This window comes from Plectrocnemia conspersa, unplaced genomic scaffold (assembly GCF_051122295.1).
Source record: "Plectrocnemia conspersa isolate PC_06_02 unplaced genomic scaffold, ASM5112229v1 ptg000004l, whole genome shotgun sequence".
Lineage (NCBI taxonomy): Eukaryota > Metazoa > Arthropoda > Insecta > Trichoptera > Polycentropodidae > Plectrocnemia > Plectrocnemia conspersa.
The window spans coordinates 6910095-6931244 of NW_028277168.1; the positions used below are offsets into that span (position 1 = coordinate 6910095).

Consider the following 21150-nt stretch of genomic DNA (forward strand, 5'->3'; position numbering starts at 1 on the left):
AATTAAACACCTTAAAAAATTATTCTATTCAAAATTACTTGAAGAACACGTCGGCCGTAAAAAGCAACGATTATACTCTGTGGAAAGCTACGAAGAAGCTATAGCAACCCATAAAATACTCGCCATCAAATAGAAACGTAAACAATAAATGGGCTAGAAGTGATAATGAAAAGAACAATACCTATATAGCTTATTTAAAGAAGTTATTCACACCATACGATCCTACGACAGAAACTACAATAGATGCAGGTGATATTGCAGATTATTTGAAGCACTCTTTCAAGCGAAGTCAATAATTAAGAGGTTAAAAATAAAATAAACAAAAGAAATAATATTATCAGACGATATTACCGATGTTGCATGCGCTGTCAAAAATATTGGACGAAAAATTACCTAAAAACATCATTATATTTACCTTCCTATACTATTTATGCCTAAGACTATGTCATTTATTTTCTGTGAATTGTAAATAATTTTTTTCTTGTACACATTTCAATAAATAAATCGTAACTAAGTTTTATGATTATTATTCAAAATAGTACAATATAAAAAGTTATTGTCCGATCAAAGTATTTAAATTATAATATTTTTGTGCTATTTAATAAATTGTTTTTTAACTGAAATATTAATAAGCTAGCACACTTACGCTATATTAATTTTACTAAGTAAAAAGATTAACCAAAATATGGGTCATTTAATTTTTACTCTCGATAATTAGACTTAAAAAATCCGTAAATGAAATTCGAGATTGCATTACCCAACCTAAAAAAATTATGAAATGATACGAGCCAAAAAAAGTGCTGTCCCCGTCGTCGTCAGTCAGTGCTACCAGAGTGCCGCTAAGTTTTGGCCATAAAGAATGAATAAATAAATAAATAGGCTCCCACACGATGTTTCCTGATCGACCGACTTGTTAGACAGCCCTAATATAGATGGATAAGCTCGATAAGCTCCATTATTTCTTAAAATACTCCCCAAAATTATTCACAATAGAATATGCAATAAGTGTGAAGAACGCAAGAGAAGATCGTCTTTACGAGTAATGAAAAATAATCGTTAATCCAAAAACAGTTTAACCTTTAATAAATATATTTTTTGATAAGATAAGAATTATTGTTAAAACATATATTTAAAAAAAATATCATTTTTAAAAATATTTTGATTAAATATTTGTTTTTTTGTTGTTATAAATGAAGTAAATTGCTCGGTGGGTCGCATGTTTAGCATCTCTGTCATCATACTGCTTAATAAATTGTTATTTATTTGACGTTAGTGCTGTTCGACGATTAGTAACGGTCGCACGAGTAACGAACGTTCGGCACATCCCTAAACTGCGTTGTGCCGGTAGGAACATCTGGGGTGGTGAGGGTAGTCCTTTTATTCCCTAAACCGCACCGGATCTATCGATAAACCCATCTCGTTCTCACCTCGGACTCATCGCGATTAAATCGACTTAAAGCGTAAGTTTCTAACGCCCACATACGTCCCACCGGCCGCCATTTCGACGCTTCGTGGCGATATGTACCTATGATGATTCTGTGATTAGTACGGTGCAGATCGCGAACCCCGTTAATTCATGTTTCATATGGATACATCAACACCTTATGTGTTTTATTACCGTTTTGCTATCGATCCAATGCCGGCTCTTGTCAAACGTCAATAATCGATTACATACTTTTTGTTGTTGACATCATTTCTTATTACTATTGTAACAAGAACAAAATTAGGGAAATGACTACATTTTTTGTGTTCTTAACGGTAGATTGTTTATGCCGGCAACGAACAAGCTTGAGTAGCGAATGACGATAAAATCATAAAACAAGTCAGTTGATGCAAGTATGTTGGCTTGGCTATTGCTTAATCTTAGTTGCGTAATCACACATCATTCAGGTTTCATTAAGCTGTTGTGAATAACCACCACCGGCTTTGTACCATTAGCTTTTATTTGTACTTTTCAGTTTGTGTTTTACCACAAAAAACACACATGATGAACTTAATATTTACTGTGACGAATGTATTAAGTCAACTAATACTTACCCTTCATGTTCGCTGATGCTAACCAACGGGACGGGTAGAATCTACCTTTTTCAACGAATGATGCTTAGGATTTTGTAGTATATATCCGAAAAACTAAAGCTATACCTCGAGATGATAAATATAATTTGTAAAATTGACCTTCCATTTGGTCATATCATAAATGTTTATCGATGCCATGTCTTTTTAACTATTGTTTCTTATTTTCAGCAAAATATCGTTGAAACTTTTTCCAAGGGTTATTTCTGGGTGATAATTCATTTTTAGATAAATTGCTTAAATTTATATTATTTTGATTGCCAAACATTTTATATGGTAGACAGTAAAGAGTTTCTTTTCTGTTCCCTATTCGCGTGGAATACTTAGGAATTCTTGAAAGCCAAATGTTTGTGCCAAGTACCAGGGCCATCATATTTTATATTAGAGTTGGCAATCGAATCTGTATCTAAATCATCGATTGCATCATGATTTTTCAAAGTCATTCTTCACTTCTGTTTTATTCTTCAGTAGCAAGTCCACGTGTAATATTGACTTCTTCTTCAATTGAGTTTTGAACTTGCGAATCCATTTGCAATTGATTTTCTAATTGGACCTCAATGCGGCAGTTATCATTATTACGGCTTTCATTACGGTCGGCAGCAAATGTTATATTCTCTTTATTTTCTAATCTGAAATTTGCCATGTATTGACGACCTTGAGAATCTTTTAACTCTCTTTTGCATTGAAGTTTTTCCTCTTCCGAGTGAAAAATAATAATAAACTATTTTTACCAAAAAATAAACAATTACTCATTACATTATAATCAACCTGATTATAAAGTGCTATAAAACTTACATATGCATATTTTAGATATGTATCATAATGTTTCGGATTTATTTAGTTTACAAAGTATAAGAAACATCTTTTTATTTCGAAAATAAGTTGTTTTTATCTTTTAAAAACAACTTATTTTCGAAATAAAAAGATTTTAGTTGAGTTGTTATTGATCCATTTGCATGATATTAATATCTTAAAAATAATTTGATGAATTTTAATTCCATTTAATTTAATTTTTTTCTCTTAAATATAAACACCGGCATATCTAACGGAACACGAGGAAATAAGTATGAAAACTCGTTTTTTAACATATTTCTTATTTTGGATTAAATTTTTTGAAAAAAAAGTATCTAGTGAATGCGGTCAGGTATTTTTTCTATTTTTCCTTGATTATTTTAAAATTCCAAAAATTTAGATTTTTATATAGAAGTTAATTTTTTTATCATAAATGTCAAACATTATGATAGGAAATAATTTATAATGAATAATTAAGTGTAATTACAGAATTTCTTTGATTAGAGTGTTTAATTAGGTTTATCGGTCATTTTTTCTGTTCTGCCAATTATGCTGGTGTGTACATATAATAATAAGTAATGATCAAAAACTCAGAAAATCGTCAATTTCGTATGATCAACACTGGATTTTTTATTGAAAGTTTTTTTAAAAACTAGAATCAAATGTGAAAAAGAATGTAATAGACGTGATTTACTCATTAAAATCTATAAGGAAATGTGATTTTCATTTGTTTGGCAGAGACAACATGTAGTGTTGTATTATAATTTCTAGCTGTAGATCTTGTTATCTAAATAATAAAATAATCTGACTTGAAATTAAAATTGTAGCTGAATAAACTCAGCAATATCCAAATCGTTGATAAAAATTCCACTCTTCGCTCCGTCCAAAAATCTAATGGATTATGAAATACAGACTTATATAGTTTCGTGAATTCGCACATCTGTTTAAGATTAAAATAGTATTATATTATTTAAGGGAAATGAGAAGAAACAATAATTTTTTATTTAAATAAGATTTACTTACCGTAGATAAATTTGTTGTGGTGAACACTTGCATTTTTTAATTTGAACAAATAGCATTGTTAAAAGTCTTCTCTTCAGTTCTTCTCAAAATGAATAAATGCAAAAGTTGATAAAAACATACATAGAAAAAAATATGCACATGTTCCGAAATTAGTAAAGAAAAAAGATGATTCCCGTAAATGTGTTTCACCAAAACTGCACATTTGTATTCTCTAAGTTTTTAAATTCAGATTAGAATAACCATTGTGAATTTCAATTCTCCTTTATTACATAATAGTTCACGATAATATGAAAACAATGTATATTTCTTAATTAAAATACACTTATAGTCATTTTTAAGTTTGCAATATAATACAAACTTGCGAATCAAAACAATAAATATGATCTTCACAAAAATGGAAATGCACATCTGTTTTTAAGATAAGCGTAAACATATTTACAAAATTAATAACAAAGGTGAACCTTTCTGAAATTGCGACAAACGAATTCTAAGAACTTCGGTCATATCATGTACACAGACAAGTTACTTCAAGTCGAATTAATTCCGAAGTACAAAGACAAACAAAACTAATCGATCTCGTAACAAATAGTGACAAAATAATTTTATAAAATCGATCGATGTCGGGCTCCCGGGCCCTGCCAGTCCCCCCTTCCCTTTGTGTAGGCCATGCGCCCAACACAAATTTATTTATTATTTTATTGATAAGCAATCTACAGTTTCCTTTTTACTGATTTTACCATTTTTAATACAAAAGAACTATCATTAAAATATTGTAGCACTTTGACTAATAAAAAAGTTATGATTATTTAAAAAAAGTTTTTGTCCTGATTTTCGCAAATACATTTGGGTTGCATTATTTAGCCCACGGTCTGAAGTGTTGGTCAGAATCAAATATTTCACTTATAATTCAAAATTATGAGTTGTTATTACTTTGTTTCAGATTGAGGAAATCCTTATTTTGATTCACTGTTAATAATGGTAAAGAATATAAATAATAAGTACATTAACTTAATCTTCATATAAATAAAAATTACTGTTTACAGATAGCTGGACATGTGCCAGTTACTAACGGACCGCCACCAAGTCACGGCCCATCGGTGCAACATGGGTGCCCCCCTAACCACGCAATCCCAAATCATGGCCATTCAAACCACACAATGGGCTACAGAAGAGTGACACCCAATCGTCACCGAAACGTCCCCATAGATAACTTATCCATTCTAGAAGCTGCCAAACAAGTATGTTATAGTCCCACTTTCAAGTTTTATCATCTTCATTTGAATGTTGTTCGTTTAGGTGATGCCGTCATTACATACGAAAACACCCGTGTCGGTCCTGCAGGAGCTCTTGGTGAGCAGAGGTACTTTACCAAAGTACGAATTGGTACAAATAGAGGGACTGATTCATGAACCAATATTCCGTTACAGAGTCACTGTTTCAGATGTCGTCGGTATGTCTAGGTTTATAATTGTTTTGCTTTTTTATTTGTATTGTATATTTTTTTACTGTTTTTAGCAATCGGCACTGGACGTTCCAAGAAACAAGCCAAACACAAGGCAGCTAAAATGCTATTGGATAAGTTAGCAGGAGAGGCTCAGGTTGACGGTAGTAGTAACGGACCTGGATCGAACGATAATAACTCGGATGGGCCTTACGAATCCAACCCCATCGGTTGGCTTCAAGAGATGTGCATGAAGCGGTTCATGCCTCCGCCGAGGTATGTCACTGAACAAGAAGACACTGGTGGAAATGGAACTCCACATGAACGGATGTTCACTGTCGCTTGCGTGCTAAAGAATTTTAGAGAAGTCGGTAAAGGCAAAAGCAAGAAAGTAGCCAAGCGACAGGCAGCTCATAATATGTGGCAATTTTTGCAAGAGAACAAGGGAGAGAGAGGCGAAGATGAGGTCAATACGAGTCAAATGATTTAGTTTTTTACTTTGTGATTTAAATTTTGATTATAATTATAACGTACAAATTTTATTTGTGGCAGGGTCAAAAGGGTGCTAATGCGGCTGCTAGGTACGCTGATATGAAGGTCAGTAAAATATCTACGTTGACCACAAGCCATAGCCACAAAGTAGCCCAATTCCACAAGCATCTAAAGCAGACTATCGGACCTGTTTTAGCTAAGCTGCAGGTACATATACGGTTTTAAAAATAATTTATTTATAGACATGAGGTGTTCGAAATGTTTATCTTAATGAAGGACAGATATACATAAATTAAGGAGTAGCATATAGTTTAAAATTAATATATCTTGGGATACCTAGTATGTCATGTTTGTGGTATTGGTGGTTACTTATAAATATTTTTTAGGGTGAATTGCGTCGATTGAAAAATATAAATAGGTAAAATTAGTCGTTTGGAGACTGCTTATTTAGCTAAGTGTTGAAATTACTTACCAATACTTTTATTTGAATAAGTATAACAACTAATTGTATATATAGACATTTATATTAAAAATTATAAAATCTTTCAGGTCACTCCATTAAATACCAAAGATTTCAACTACGTGAAGTATCTACAAGAGATTGCTGCCGAGCAGAACTTTGAGGTGACATATGTCGAGATTGAAGAAAAGTCGATAACAAACAAGTGCCAATGTCTAGTGCAGCTCTCAACATTGCCTGTAGCTGTGTGCTATGGAGCCGGCAAGAACAGCAAAGAGGCTCAGGGTTCTGCTGCGCAGAACGCCTTAGAATACTTAAAGATCATGACCAAAAAGTGATATAAATAGCCAACTCGTAAACCTCATAACAGCTAACGTATAATTAATTAAATGACTACTTCCAAATTTACAGATTATACATGCTATTAAAAGGCAGTCAGCACTTAAACATTGTATGACTGAAACAAGTCGTATTGTTATAAATTTTAAACTACACCACAAGGCCATGGATCCCTTTATTGTTTGGTTCCTTTGTATAAGGTTGATACATAAGAACATCGTATTTTTAAAGAGTATGATTTTTTTCATTCAACCTATTATTAATTTCTGTGCTAAATTTTACCTTTGTTTTACCTTTGTAAAACCCTGGCTTTTATATAATACAAAGGCAACATTTGATACAGATGTTAATAGTAGATTCAAAGAAAAAATCATACTCGGTAAAAATACGACTTTTGAATATTTATTTTACATTGTTACCCTACAGAGAAATAAATCATAAAAGTGATCCAAATAATTACAGAGTCGAGTAAATAAGTCATACAAGCTATACTTTGCATAGAATTAGTGGAATTTTATAAAGCTTGGAATCTAAATCGTCGATATTCCAAATTTTGATGTGACAAATGTGCCACATATAATATTCGAATTAGTGTTAATCATTGCATGACGTTAATTTAATAATGTGTAAGTATATGTATATAATGCTTTTGATTATTATCATATTCACCACATTTAAACGTTTTCAATGTGAATGACTCAGATTGTGGCGTGTTGGAGTTGCGTCATGCCTTGTCTACGAAAATGTGCATTATTTTAATGCAAAGTATAGAGGTTGTATTCATTTCATTAAATGCGACTGTTCGAGTTGTACGTTTAGTTGGACGGCCAGTTTAATCAGTCATTATAACTAAGACAGAATTGCACTACAGTTGACATTGTCGCTTCGATTTGTCTTATCTTAATGTTGATCCATCTCGGTGTTGATATTATTAATTTTGATGTTGTAAATATACAAACGCATATAGATGAGTCTTGTTTAATGGGTGTAATGCAAAAAACTATATTTGATATATTTATTAATTTATCAATTACAATTTTATACAACAAATGTAAATTTTACAACATTGCACATATCATATTTAATGTAGTGTTGCGTGAAATATAATTAAATGTTTTTATGTGTTCAATATTATAATCACATTATTATAATGTCAAAAATAAAAAGTAATTTAAGCATTTCAAATATTAAACAAGATACGTCTGTATCAGATTTATGAATATTCAATAAATAGTAGATAAGTATTGTCTCTATGTTTCATACTAATTTATATATAACATACATTCGACAAATGTTCCTTACTTTTTTGTTTAGCTTTATAGTAACCAGTAGTGCACATATATACTTACTATAAGTTTTATTTAGTATAACATTGTGACTCAGTATATTTTTCTGTGTACTTAAATGCAAATAATGCATTTATTATGTCATAGATGCGTAATACTTATCTAATATCTCATTGCAATAAATGTTCGCTTTGAACTAAACACGTGTCTAATTATTTTAACTTGTACCTAAGCTAATCATAAAAATATAACACTTAATATTCTAGTTTAACTGTAACGCATTCTCTTCATTGGTTTCAATTTATTTTTTGGAGTTTTTGAAAATTGTCTTATGCTATCTATAGTGAACGGTTGAGAGCTTGACGGCGATTCAATTCCTAAAGTATAACTTTGTGTCATTTGTGAATATCGATCACTAAACCTCGAGTATTGCGATCCATTTAAAACAATTGCTTCGTTATCGAAAGGCAGCGACAAAACATTATCAATCTCAGAATCTGACATGTCATTTAATCGCCTTGTTGACCTTCCAAATTTAAATTCATCTAATTTATACTTATACTTTGACTTGTAAGAATTTGATACATTGAATCGATCCGTCGTTGACTTGTCAAATTTGGATTCGTTCAATTCAGACTTGTTTGAACTTTGATAATTTTTATAAGCATTAGTTAAAACCCATTGTGGATCTAAAATATTTCCTTGCAATTCTTTATCAAAGAGTATAACTTCAGGTGAAGATGTATTTGTTTCGATGCCGACTTCTTCAACGACGTTTTCTTCGACAATATGATCATTAGAATCCTGAATATTTTCATCCAAATAATACTTGGCGATATCATTTTCGTTATTGTATGTGAAAATATTACAAATGGAAGGACGTTTTTTAGATGCCTTAATAATTACTGCGTCGGCTGTTTGCGGTTCCTCACTTAAGCCTGCTGAATCGTCTACTCTAAAAAATAAACCTATTTTAATATACAAAGATTAGAGATGATAATCTTAAAATTATGATCATACTTTGATTGTAAAATATTCAAATTGTTCTTATAAATTTTTGAATGCTTAAATAAAGTTCTTTGAATATCATTTTTTATACTTCTTGGTTGTTTGCCATCATTTAATGGCACTGACAAATTAGATACTTCTGGCATTGTGTTCGAGCCTTGTTTGTTACTTTTTCTAGATAGATCATTATCGAATATTAGATTTTCAAACAATGAAGCGTCATTATTATTTTTTTTAATTTCAGAACTTTCAAAGTTTGCATTTAAAACATGGTTTTGCTTAAATCTAAACTTAGAATTTATTTTTTCAGTATTACTTTGCCTTTTATTAATCTCTGGAAGTATTTCATCGAAATCGAGATTATCTAATAATGGGCAATCTTTCCAAATTACATCATCATTGTCATCAAGCCCTTCGGAAGTTTTTATATTTATGCTGGAAACATAATTTTGATTGTATATGTTTTGAATGATACTTTTATTATTCTCAGGTGTTTCTTCCATGTTGTCTAATAATGCAAAATTCTTCCAAATTAAGTCATCATTGACTTGAATTGCTTTATTAGTTTTAGAATCGACATTTGTGTGTAAGTCTCCCAAATTTCTTGTACTCTTTACATTGTCATCCACAATGAGAGGATCGCTCCATTTTATAGATCCATTGTTTATAAAATCAACAATATTTTTATCAATTTCATTTAAAACTGACGATCTGGAATTTGTGTTTATTTCTTCAATTTTATGGCTATTATTAACCATATCAGAATTTTGATTGGAATGATCTATTTTTTCTCCAATTTCTTCAACTAAATATTGGGATATTTCAGTTATATATTCTTGTGAGTGATTTGCGATTGAGTTTAAATCCGTTTGCTCTAGTTCGTAAATTTCTTCAGAATTAATATCAATACATTCTTGCGATTGATTCATTACGTCCTTGTTTGATTGTTTTAATTTATTAATCTCATGAGAAATCAAATCATTGAAATTAGTATCAACCATCAATTGTGATTCATATGTATTTAAATCTTTACTAGATTCTTCTAGTTTATTAATTTCCTGAGAGATCAAATCATTAAGACTATTGTCATCGTTAAATTGATTTGCAACTAAATCCATACTAGATTGTTCTACTTTATTAATCTCTTCATTTAGTTCTATAGTTTGATTCTCAACTGAATCATTTCTTAATTGTTCTAGCTTATTCATTTCTTGCGAAATTTTCTCATTGATATTATCTTCACTCAGCTCAATAATATTTTCTATGCAAACTGAATTTTTATCATTATCATCAATATGTTCTTCAACAAAATTATAATCTTCATGATCTGATTTTTCCAACTCAATGGGTTCCGAATTAAAAGAACTCATAAACTCAGATTCTGAAAATTCTTCAATTATTTGATTGTCATATTCATGTTCAAACACATTTTTTTTATTTTTCCATAATGAGCTTAGTGTTTTCTGTATCTTTTTGGCTCGATTAGGCGTTTCTACTGAAAGTGCGCGTTTATTATCTTCTAATTGAATATGCGTAGTTTCGCATAAATTTATACTATTAATTTCTTCATTTTGGTTTGAATTACAAGAAAAACTGAGATCGTTAATGAGTGTCTTATCTGCATCAGTTTCTTGAATTTCATTATTTATCTGCAAAAAAAATATTAACACAATTTAGATATAAATAACTTACTTCAATTTTATAAAAATTTACTTACTTTCTTGGATTTTTTATTTTTTCGTACATTAAGTTTATCAGTGACTCTTTTCTTTGGTTTCTTATCATTATTTTGCGATTCTTCTATGACATCATCAAATAAAAAATCATATAATTCATCATTAAAGCCATTATTGATAGAATTACTTTTATTTCCATTTTTATCCATAAATGACTTGGATATAAAATCTCTTATATCTCTTTGTAGTGGACTAGGAATAACTTTTGAATGTGATTCTTTGACATTGATAGTGGCTATAACATCGATTCCAACTGTAACCGAGTAAAATACGAATCTTATATACCAATCAGAGAACTATAGAAAAAAATAATTTATAAGATACACACCCCAATTGTTACTAATGCAATGGGCAAACACGGTGTGAGCCGATAACAGCTTTAGATGAATCTTCCTATTAATTGTTGCATTAGGCATATTAAAAAGATGTTTATCTCTGAAATAAAAAGAATATAATTAACATTTCAAATAATGTATATCATATATCATAAGATTCTTACTGTACTATTGTAAATAATAATAAATTATTTTCAGAATCACCAACAATTAATGACAATTTGTGTGTAATTCCAGTAGTTGAAATATTATCTTTAAATTCGTCGTAATTGTTTACCGAAACACTTAAATGTAACATTCTATTTTGTTCCAATTGTAAATTGATCACATATAAAGGCAACAGAATAACTTGTTTGATGATATTGTTACCAGCTGGAGGACCTTTGTTTATAATCTAAAAAAATATGTCATTATAGTATATATATACATATTATGCATACATATGTAAATTAATAGGTATACTCTTTCAAGATCACGCGGATTACTCTGTCGTATTATATCAAACGACGTCTTTCCAGAAGATACTAATAGAGAGGCAAATGCTGGACCAATTCCAGTTAATTGTCTTGATACATACAAACTGTTTTCCCACATTTTTGCAGCAAAGCATTTAGCTAAGGTAATAGCGTTGAGAATAGATTTATAAATTGGTGCGCTGCTGTTTATTGAAGATGGACGCGTCACGTATGCAACAATGCCTAATATAAAACAAATACATATAATCAATTAATATGTATTCAATATTATAGATTGATATCTGATTATATAAATGACATTACATTTAATTATATTTTCACCAGTTCTCATTATTCTAATGGATTCTTGAGTCAGAGAGGGATCAAATATGGGTAAGTTGCCAAAGATGGCTTGGATGATGCTAAAATTGGATTTAGGATTAAAAGGTCTAGGCTTTAAAAATAGTTTTATAATCGAGACATACCAATTGGCTTTCATGTGTTTTGTTTGTATTTTTCCTGGCAAAGGGAATCTGTTTGATGGATTTCGGGTGTTCTTGTTCAATTGGTTCAAACATCTCTTTTCACTGGCACGTAAGACAATATCTTCAAATTCGTGACATTCGCTAACGAGCTTCAAAAGATCGTTCATTGACTCTTTGCCTTTAATCTATATATTTTTTCATTATTAAGGATTGACAAATATAATTTTATATGATATTTAAAGGTGAATACTTTTAAGATTAGTTTCATTGTGTCAAAGTCTAAACAATGAGTGGCCATGAGAACACCAGCTTCGGTTGATTTTACACGTGTATCGTCATCCATGATAAGAAGTCCTGCTCTGGCCAATGCGTTGATCCATTTTACACAAATTTCTGAAAAAATTAATTTATCTTTTAATTATTATGTAGTATATAAAATTCAAGAAGTTTACCAATGACAAAATATTGCGACTTATTCATAAGCTAAGCACACACGCACAGATCTGTCCGACAGACACCAGGACAGATCTGTCCGAGCTTCGTCGCACACGCAATCTGTCTGAACTCGGACTCTGCATTTCAACTAAAGCATATTATGAAGCCCTATTCCTACAGTACTAGAAAAATAACTAATGGTGATTGGCGACAAAACAATAATTAATTACACGGTTTACAATTATTTTTAACACTCGAATTTAATTTACAATATACGATGTCTAACTGTCTTTGATAAAAAAATGTCAAAAAATACATTTTCAACGGTAATAATATTAAGGGACCGATGGGTCATAAAGTAATAAAACTAAAATCTTATTTTAGACCTTTACCGATGGCAACTTTGGCGCAAATTAGTAAAGATGAGCAGAAATGGCGAATCTGCGTGTCCGATCCGTTCGTTTTGAGCACGGACAGCGGACAGACAAATTTTTCTTTTCTCACCACACACGATCGGATTTATCCGCCAGGCACCCGCGACGGACAGATCCGCTATAATCAATCTAATAGTTAAAAGAAAATTCAATATTTATGTGCTAATGAAAAAATTTATTTTTTATTTCGTAATAATATTCTGAAATATTTAAATAATTTTGTGTTTGCATTTGTTGAGTTCGCCCTTCATATTCGCTACGCCTTTTATTACGTTCGATTTACAGCTTGTATTCAGTTGCTTAGAATAAATTGTGCCCGTAAACAAGGATCATTTATTTTTAACAACATATTTTTCATTAGTTACCATTTTATTGCGTCGCAAGAAGTTTTATTATTTTTTCTTAAAATTTTTAATGTAAGTAGACTTTTTAAAAATTGTCTAAGTAAGAACTAGTCAATCCAAAACACTATTTTTTAAGATAGTTTTGATTTTGTCTAAAGTGATAGCTAGACCGGAACTTATTCATATTATTTTCAGACGTTCATTATGAACCATAGAATGATTTTTGTGGTTCACGCCGAGGTCACTAATTATGAGAACGAGTAGATGCAAAGAATGTTTATCCATTACACTTACTTACACACTAGATTGTATGCATTTTTAGATTAGATTTTTTTGGAAATTATGTGCATTGTTTCGGCGAATAATCTGCGGCCAAGTTGCGCAACTTTCTTCGGAAACACCCTGCATTTAGATGTGTGTATAAACAAGTATGTATGTGTGTGCAATGTTGTGCCAACGCAACCTTTCGACGGACGGGGTTCATTTGAATTGAATGGTCCGGTATTTTCACACGATTTTGCCGGATTTTGATTGCGCATCCACCCGCCGACAGTGTGGTAACACGCAATAAATAATTTCGACGAGTCGGCGATCTGGCAATTTTTCTAACTGAGCGGGCGAAATTGAATTACGCGCGTCGATCGGCGCGAATTGCGCAAAAACGAAACGTGATGACAATAAGACTGGGGAAAAATGGCGAGTCGTGCCGCTAAGTAGCGCATATAACACTACGGACGAATGTGTGTCATAATAGGTTAAGTATTTATAGGCGCATTCGCCAGGTGCCTTCTTCATTGCATCATCGAAGACATGCAATGATGTGATTAACCCTACAGATGACGTTTGTGTAGATACGCTGAATGGTAGAGGCTGTTGGACATCTACATATTTAGTTTTATCAATAGTAGTAGAATTGGAATGTTGTCAATGGATCTTAGTATCTCAGAAATCTGCTATTAATTTAGGATATTAAAACTTACAAAGTTGACTTATTAAACTGCACGTTCTAACCTCTCTAAAAAAATTGATGATCCTTGGAAATATATTAAAAATTTAATTAATTCTGTTGGAATTTGGTAATAGGTTGAAAGCAATCGAAGATAACCGCGAACGGTTACTATTATCAAAACCATCCTTCTGATGGGTCACAAAATATAGCTTTTCACGGTAAGTGTGATAATGAAAGAATTGATACGGAAGGTAACGAAAATCCATTGCAGAACAAAATAAATTTCTAAGAGCTTTTGAAGTACAGATGCTGATAACTTTGTTCTTGCATCTTATCTTAAAAATTGAAATTCGATTGCCATTTATATTAGTAAGACTACACATACATACATCAACTGATTGAGGCACGTGGAGACGTGATTAAACAAGTTATTTTAAGTCGTATTAGAAAAGTAAATTATTTTTCAGTACTATTTGACGAAACCAGACATTAGCGCAATTTTCAATAGTGTTATCGTACGTTAATGTAAGAATGAGTATGAGGATTTCGTAAAGTTTATTGTGGAGTTGGACAGGAACCAAAATTGAGTGTGAATCTTCTCGAAGAATTGGTTATAAAAATATTGAAAGAATTTGGTTTGATTATTGATTTTTGTTTTGGTATTGGAACGAATGGATGCTCAGTAATGATATTCAAAAAATTAGGAGCCACAAAAGAAATTTAAAAAAAAACTGTAAATGCTGTCCACTGTCTTTGTCATAGCCATGCTTTGAATTTAGAAATTTCAATATCCTCAAATGTCCTAAGCATTCGTAAGTGCATATTGCAAGAAAAATGTTAGAACAATGCTGTTTATTAATAATGAACGGTAAATGATTTACGGAAGTTAATTCACATAACGAATCTTAATTATATTATAGAGATGGTGAATCAGTAATCGTTTTAATAGATTATTGAAAAATTGTTAGCATATAATATAATGTCTTAAAAAACAAGCATCAGTAAAATATTATTTGTTCCTTTTGGCACAGCCGAGTTTTTAGAAATAAAAATATAACATGGCATGTAAAAATAAATTTAAAATATTAATCCTTATTATCCTTATTGTTAATTAGTTCTAGCTAGCTAGACCAAATTTTGCTCCAATTATAAGTAAATTAAATGTAATTATAATATTAAGAGAATAACGTAAACCATAAATAGACGCGATAATAGTGATATAAGAAATAGTATACTAATAAATAATAAAATTAATGAATACATATAATTTTATTAAAAAATTATGTAATAAAAAATATGTATAAAAAAGTAAGTTTAACGTCCTCTACAGCTGAATATATTTTTTTGTATGGTAATTATTCTATAATATGAATATTTCAGTAAAAATCTAACGGTAACGCTATTTGAACAAAGTATTCTAAAACGTACTCTAAACGCAATGTACATTATGTATAGTAAATATAAACTATTTGGCGAAATTTAAGTCGCATTTGACTGTAATCAAAATAGAATTAAAGTTGAAAATAATATAAAAATTCAGTAGGGCGCAGCAGTTTATAAATGTAATAAATGTAAATCAAAATATTTGCACAGTTGTATGTGGTATTATCGGTATTAACTTTAGATACAGATACAATCGATACAACGCCAAACAACGGAAGACGGGACTTAAAGAGTAAGAAGAGACCTTCACGTTTCACGCGCCCGAAGAAACAATGAGAATTAATTCACATTTAGCATCGAGAACACCTTGAGTATCATCACAGTTCAGCTGTCGATTCAGATAAAAACATTCTTACACGACCTATGATGTGCGATTTGTATATTGCGCGTTGATGATGCTCACAAAAAATGTGTTAAAATGAACAGCGAGTGCAAGGGCAATGCTTGAATAATGATACAGTTCAGGGAGAAGCGAGGTTTAATGGACATTATATTCGACTTTCAGTTTCAATCGCACATCAAACCAAACGGTTATTAGTAAATATCCCAAACTTTTATACTGCACGGTCCGGCATTTACTTTCAGTAAAATAAAAGTTTATGAGTATAATATTAAAAACGTTCACGATGTGCACTACTACATCTTTGTAATCTCCTAGTCATGACGAAGATCTGGTTACACTCCTGGGAATTTTGGACGGCCGAAATAAAGCTTTCTCGGGCATTTAAGGATCGTCTGCAAGTTCGGTTGAAGTATTGTTTATTTCAAGTCAAAAGTGAAGTGGTAATAAATAAAGAATGGAAAATACCTAACGTCCCTTCTTGATTCAGTTTTCGATCGTCTGGTCAATATCGATGATTCGGGGAGGAACAAGACTCTTTGTTATTGTCTGATAAAGATCTTGTTAGACTGTATCTGCGTAACGGTGATTCGAAAATCGGTAAAATTAGCAACATCTTCGCTCTATGGAATGTATAATTCGAAACTGTACACTTGTCAACTATATAAGATAGGTAATAAAACTAAAAATATATTAAATAATAAGTAATTTTATATTACCGATTCATCTATTATGTGATGCATTCATTTATATTCATATTAAACGACCTGAAACCAAAATAAATTAATTTATGTCTATTTGCCCCCGGTTTACCAGACAAACATTTAAAAAATTCATTAAGGATTTTTTCACAAAAACGTTTAAAAGCGAGTTGTCCTTTGTGAGTCGCCGAGTCATTCGATTGTCATTCAAAAAGCTTTTATCTCGAGTGTGCGCAAACAAAGCGCACGATGCGTTTAATTGCAGCAAAAGTCGATTGAATAAAAAACATGACCATAAATAACATCGATCGCAACGTGTGTGAGGTCGTTTGCGTTTGTATCGTAGTATACTTGAACTTTGACGCGTAATTGCGGGAAAACTGCGCAATCCTACGCGGCGGGACGTTTAGGGGAAAAAAGGTCGAACGGCCGAGAAAATGGTTTGTGGCTGCGCAACTGGTTTGCGCAATGTTTTGGAACAAACGGAATAAAGCGGATGTTGGGAAATTGCCGTTTTAATTAAGGGCAGGAGCAGGGCTGTGCAAATTAAAAAATTGAGTAAATTCCGAAAGAATACGTTAATATTATACATATATAATAAAAATCACAGATGAATCGTTAAAGCTAATATGCATTATTTACAATGAAATATTTTATGAATCAATAAAACAAGTCATCTTTCATTAAATATGCTAATGGCTAATGTAAAGATTGTACTTACAGCGCATATACATACAAAATGTTAATATAGAAAAAAAATTAACTACTTGTTCTTAAAAAAAAGAATTATGTATTCGTGAAAAAAAATATTATAAAAGATTCTCATAAATAAACTTTAAAAAAAATTAAAAAATAATATAATTAGGAATGAGAGTATATAACAATAAAAAATATTTTTAAGTGGCATTTTCCGTAGAGAAAATGTCGAGATACAACTATCTACACAAATCGATTATCAATTAATCGCTACTTCTATTTTTAAATATGTAAATCAATTATTGCCCACGAAGCGTGAAAATTAGAAACCGTTGGCTTGACACACGTTTCTGAGTGCTTTCGAAAAAACCGTTTCTTTGATAGGCACCGCGGATTTCAACAATTTTGAGTCAACAGATGTCACATCACCGAGGGTCTGTGTCTCTGGATAATGTGATCCGTAGCGGTTTTTTATTAGTGGTAACTAATGCTTTCTTTTTTGTGTTATATGTATATTATAATGTAATTCAAAAATGGCAATTAATAAAATGAGATGTTCAATATTAAAATGGCTTGAATTGCGTCTCCACAGGCATCTCAAAATTCTCACAATATAAACTTTGTTACTCTCATGACAACTGTTAATTATTCGCATATTTTTTCATAAATAACAATTTTCAAAATGTAGGCTATGATAAAAGCTAACCGTGATTTTTTATTTTCATTTTTCATTACAAATCTGATCAACATGACTTGGCAGCTTTTTTTCAATGGCCATCATGCAAACAATAATATACATTTATTAAATAAATAATAAAAAACGTTTTATGCACACCTAAAATAGATAAGCATAATCCGATATTAATTTTTCCAGCTCTTCATAGCTGTCGTCCAAAACATCATTGTTTTTAGCAAGCTCATTGAGAAGCTGAATGGTTCGTGCAAGAGGAGCGTTCTTAAGCGCCGACGTTCTGGCTATAAGGGTAACAATAAGGAACGCGATCGCGACTCTAGGACACTCTAAAGCTCGCAGCCGAAAGTCACCGAGCATTGATGGGTTGTCGACACCGCCCCGTGGCAACTTTAAAAGCGCTTCATTTAGTAGACGCTACGTTGAGATTGCAATGAATTGTATTCTAACGCTCCTAGCAAAAAGGCACTAGAATACAAATCAACTCTAGAGTCTCCAATTCGAGTAATCGAGTACTCGACACCGGAGTATTTTTGTCTATTTTTCAAGTACTTGATAATCGATAACTTTAACTCGGTCCGGTAAAGGTTAACGTCTTGCTTTTATTTGGCGTTTATGCCCGAAGTCCCGAGTTAGAGCGGTTACTATCAGGTATAATTTTTTCATAGTTCCATAGTTGCATAGTTCCGGTCGTCAAGTACGACGGTACGACGGAGAAATTTCTTTTGTGTTTTCTGTTCGACAGTCCCGACTTATCTAATTTATGGCAATGAACAATATGAAATATCAACAAAAAAAAATTATAGGTTTTATGACTATGCAGTTGTAGCGTAAAGTGTTGTAAATTGTTTATACTGATCCCTCAGCTTAAAATATAAATCAAAACAATTGTGTGTTTTAAAGGCATTTAAAGTAAAGTCAGTTCTTTGCGAACCGTTTAGCTCTAGAGTGAAAGGGATTCACCCAAATACATCTTCGAAGGATATAGATTTAAATTCTTCGCATTAATCAGAAAGAGTAGAAAAAAAAATCTATTCAAGAAGAATTACAAAATGCTATTTTGTCAATAGTCGAAGGAAATAAAGGAAAAGCAGAGAAGGGAATGAAAGAAGAGAACATAAAAAGAGAGTTCAAAAAATTTTATATCTATAAAAAGCGAACAGATATAAATTAGAAGCCTTATCCAACGCGTTAATGACAATAAGACCAACATCAACAGCAACAGAAAGGGTTTTTTCCATAACGGGAATAATAAAACCAAAGGTTAGCAGTAATATTAAATTCGAGACACTTTTTGCATTATTGTTTTTAAAAAGTATGTTCGTGAAGTTAAACTAATTGTAAAAATTAACATATTAAGTATTTTATTTATTTATTTATATGTGCACGAATTTGAATAATAGCTATTTTGGTACATTTGGTAAATACTCGAAAGTACTCGAGTATTTTGAAATTTTAATATTCGATACTCGAGTAGTTGATGGTTCGAGTAATTGGAGACTCTAATCCACTCGTACATTGTAAAGATATCTTAGAAATTTTCTTTGAATTCTCTTTAACAACAAAGAGTACTTCCCTTTAATTGGATTCTAGCCAATGGAGCCATATTCGAAAACGATACTAACTAGCGTGTCGCACAAAACGCGAATCGCCAATAAATAATTGAAGTGATACGCGCTCCGCATAACAAAGCCGAGCATCCTCGACGCCTTACCGCGAAATTTAGCAATATATAAAATCTCTGCAAGAACGTCACTCGAGTAAGATATTTCTACTTTAAGCACCTTCACTTAAATTGTAAGAGATTCAATCGGGCAAGGAGATCTGGAAAATGAAACATGACACTTGGCGATGTTGAAAGATTGACATAAAATATATAAAATCTCTGCAAGAACGTCACTCGAGTAAGATATTTCTACTTTAAGCACCTTCACTTAAATTGTAAGAGATTCAATCGGGCAAGGAGATCTGGAAAATGAAACATGACACTTGGCGATGTTGAAAGATTGACATAAAACTTGGCGAACTACCACTTTTCTATAGATAGTGAATCCGAGTTGTGCGAAAACTCTGAAACACTTGCGAGTGGACTTCTTTACGTTTTCCAAGACAATTTGGGTCTACCCTACCGCCCGTGCGTATTAATATAACAAACAAAAATAGTATAGTTAGGATTTGAACATAATAAAAGATAAGAAAGTACAGTGATGATAAAATAATTTTAAAAAAATATGTTTTTTTTTTATATAAAACTGTGAAAGCATACATAACAAAAAAATATAACTAAGATGTTTCTAAAAATATTTTCTAATATATATCCTAGAAATATGTATAGCTAGCAACCCTAAATTACTACATATAACTCACATGCCTTCACACTCGAGTCTCGACAAAATAATTAAATGTCGAAAAAAGGTTGACACTGATTAAAAGCGATTTTAACGCCTCAACGAATTTTAAATATCTTAATAATGCAAATTCACAACATTATATAGAACGTGTAACCAACCCTGATCGTTCAAGATCGATATCTATTAAACACACTTGCATTGTTATGTTAATTGATAATTTTGCCTGAATCGCACGGTTTTAAAATATATGAAAATCGAACACTATAGGTACCAACCTTGTAGCTTCTTTTCGATGCTTTCTCGTCCAGCTAGCTTGTTGCATCCATATTGAGTAGGATTTCTGGTAGCTCTGACGTACAAGAAGGTAGATCTTAGCCAATCCATAGCGAGCAGCAAATCCGGAAGGGTTCCCAAAGCTATCTCGGCGTTTAGATGCTCGACTAGATGCTTGTGAAGTTTGCTCTCCACTGCTCTTTGCCCGCCGCATAACTTTTCGTAACGCACCTTAAAATACATTTAATAATAGATATAAACTTTTGATTGCACTTGAATTAATTTGAAACAAAATTGCAATATATGAGCGAAATAGAGCGAAATAAATGCAATATATTAGAGACGCACGGAAGCTATTTCGTCAAAATAATTCGCTAGGGAACTTGTCTATTGTTTAGTAGTGGTTATCTGGTGATAGTGTCTCTCAAATGTTATATACTTGGTAGTTCTTACAATAAAAATAATAATATTGATTTAGGACTGATATGCACTCTAATAATATAAGCAGAACGTTTAAAGTATATGTACATATGTAAACTCATCATAGCCAAGAACATGTTGATTGATA

General features: G+C 31.6%; 2 protein-coding genes across 5 annotated transcripts in view; one reads left to right on the forward strand and one right to left on the reverse strand.

Annotated features, from left to right (window-relative positions):
• Nucleotides 1-1320: 1320 nt before the first annotated feature.
• Nucleotides 1321-8107, forward strand: LOC148235760 (protein Loquacious-like). Of its 4 annotated transcripts, none has more exons than XM_088183832.1 (7): nt 1321-1460; nt 4829-4866; nt 4932-5126; nt 5185-5338; nt 5404-5795; nt 5882-6028; nt 6371-8107. In XM_088183832.1, exons 2-7 carry the CDS (start codon nt 4864-4866, stop codon nt 6617-6619), a joined length of 1140 nt encoding a protein of 379 aa, XP_088039958.1. In that variant the 5' UTR covers nt 1321-1460; nt 4829-4863; the 3' UTR covers nt 6620-8107. The 4 variants fall into 4 exon arrangements, with proteins under 4 accessions (XP_088039958.1, XP_088039960.1, XP_088039961.1 ...); XM_088183834.1 differs by having other exon boundaries at nt 5882-5926; XM_088183835.1 differs by lacking the exon at nt 4829-4866.
• Nucleotides 8108-10384: 2277 nt separating this feature from the next.
• The window catches only part of LOC148235761 (putative ATP-dependent DNA helicase HFM1), a 34786-nt gene continuing 24020 nt past the window's right edge, over nt 10385-21150 (reverse strand). Inside the window, exons 13-20 of the mRNA XM_088183831.1 lie at nt 20585-20813; nt 12176-12318; nt 11926-12110; nt 11448-11683; nt 11150-11379; nt 10979-11085; nt 10632-10903; nt 10385-10563 (exon numbers count right to left, since the gene is read on the reverse strand). Of these exons, the coding sequence (XP_088039957.1) occupies nt 11626-11683; nt 11926-12110; nt 12176-12318; nt 20585-20813 (615 nt within the window). The 3' untranslated portion in view covers nt 10385-10563; nt 10632-10903; nt 10979-11085; nt 11150-11379; nt 11448-11625. The remainder of the gene's footprint in view (nt 10564-10631; nt 10904-10978; nt 11086-11149; nt 11380-11447; nt 11684-11925; nt 12111-12175; nt 12319-20584; nt 20814-21150) is intronic.

Coding starts and splice junctions, on each gene's coding strand:
- LOC148235760 (XM_088183832.1), top strand. Junction 5,127..5,184: donor TTCTAGAAGCTGCCAAACAA/GTATGTTATAGT, acceptor TTGTTCGTTTAG/GTGATGCCGTCATTACATAC. Junction 5,339..5,403: donor CACTGTTTCAGATGTCGTCG/GTATGTCTAGGT, acceptor TACTGTTTTTAG/CAATCGGCACTGGACGTTCC.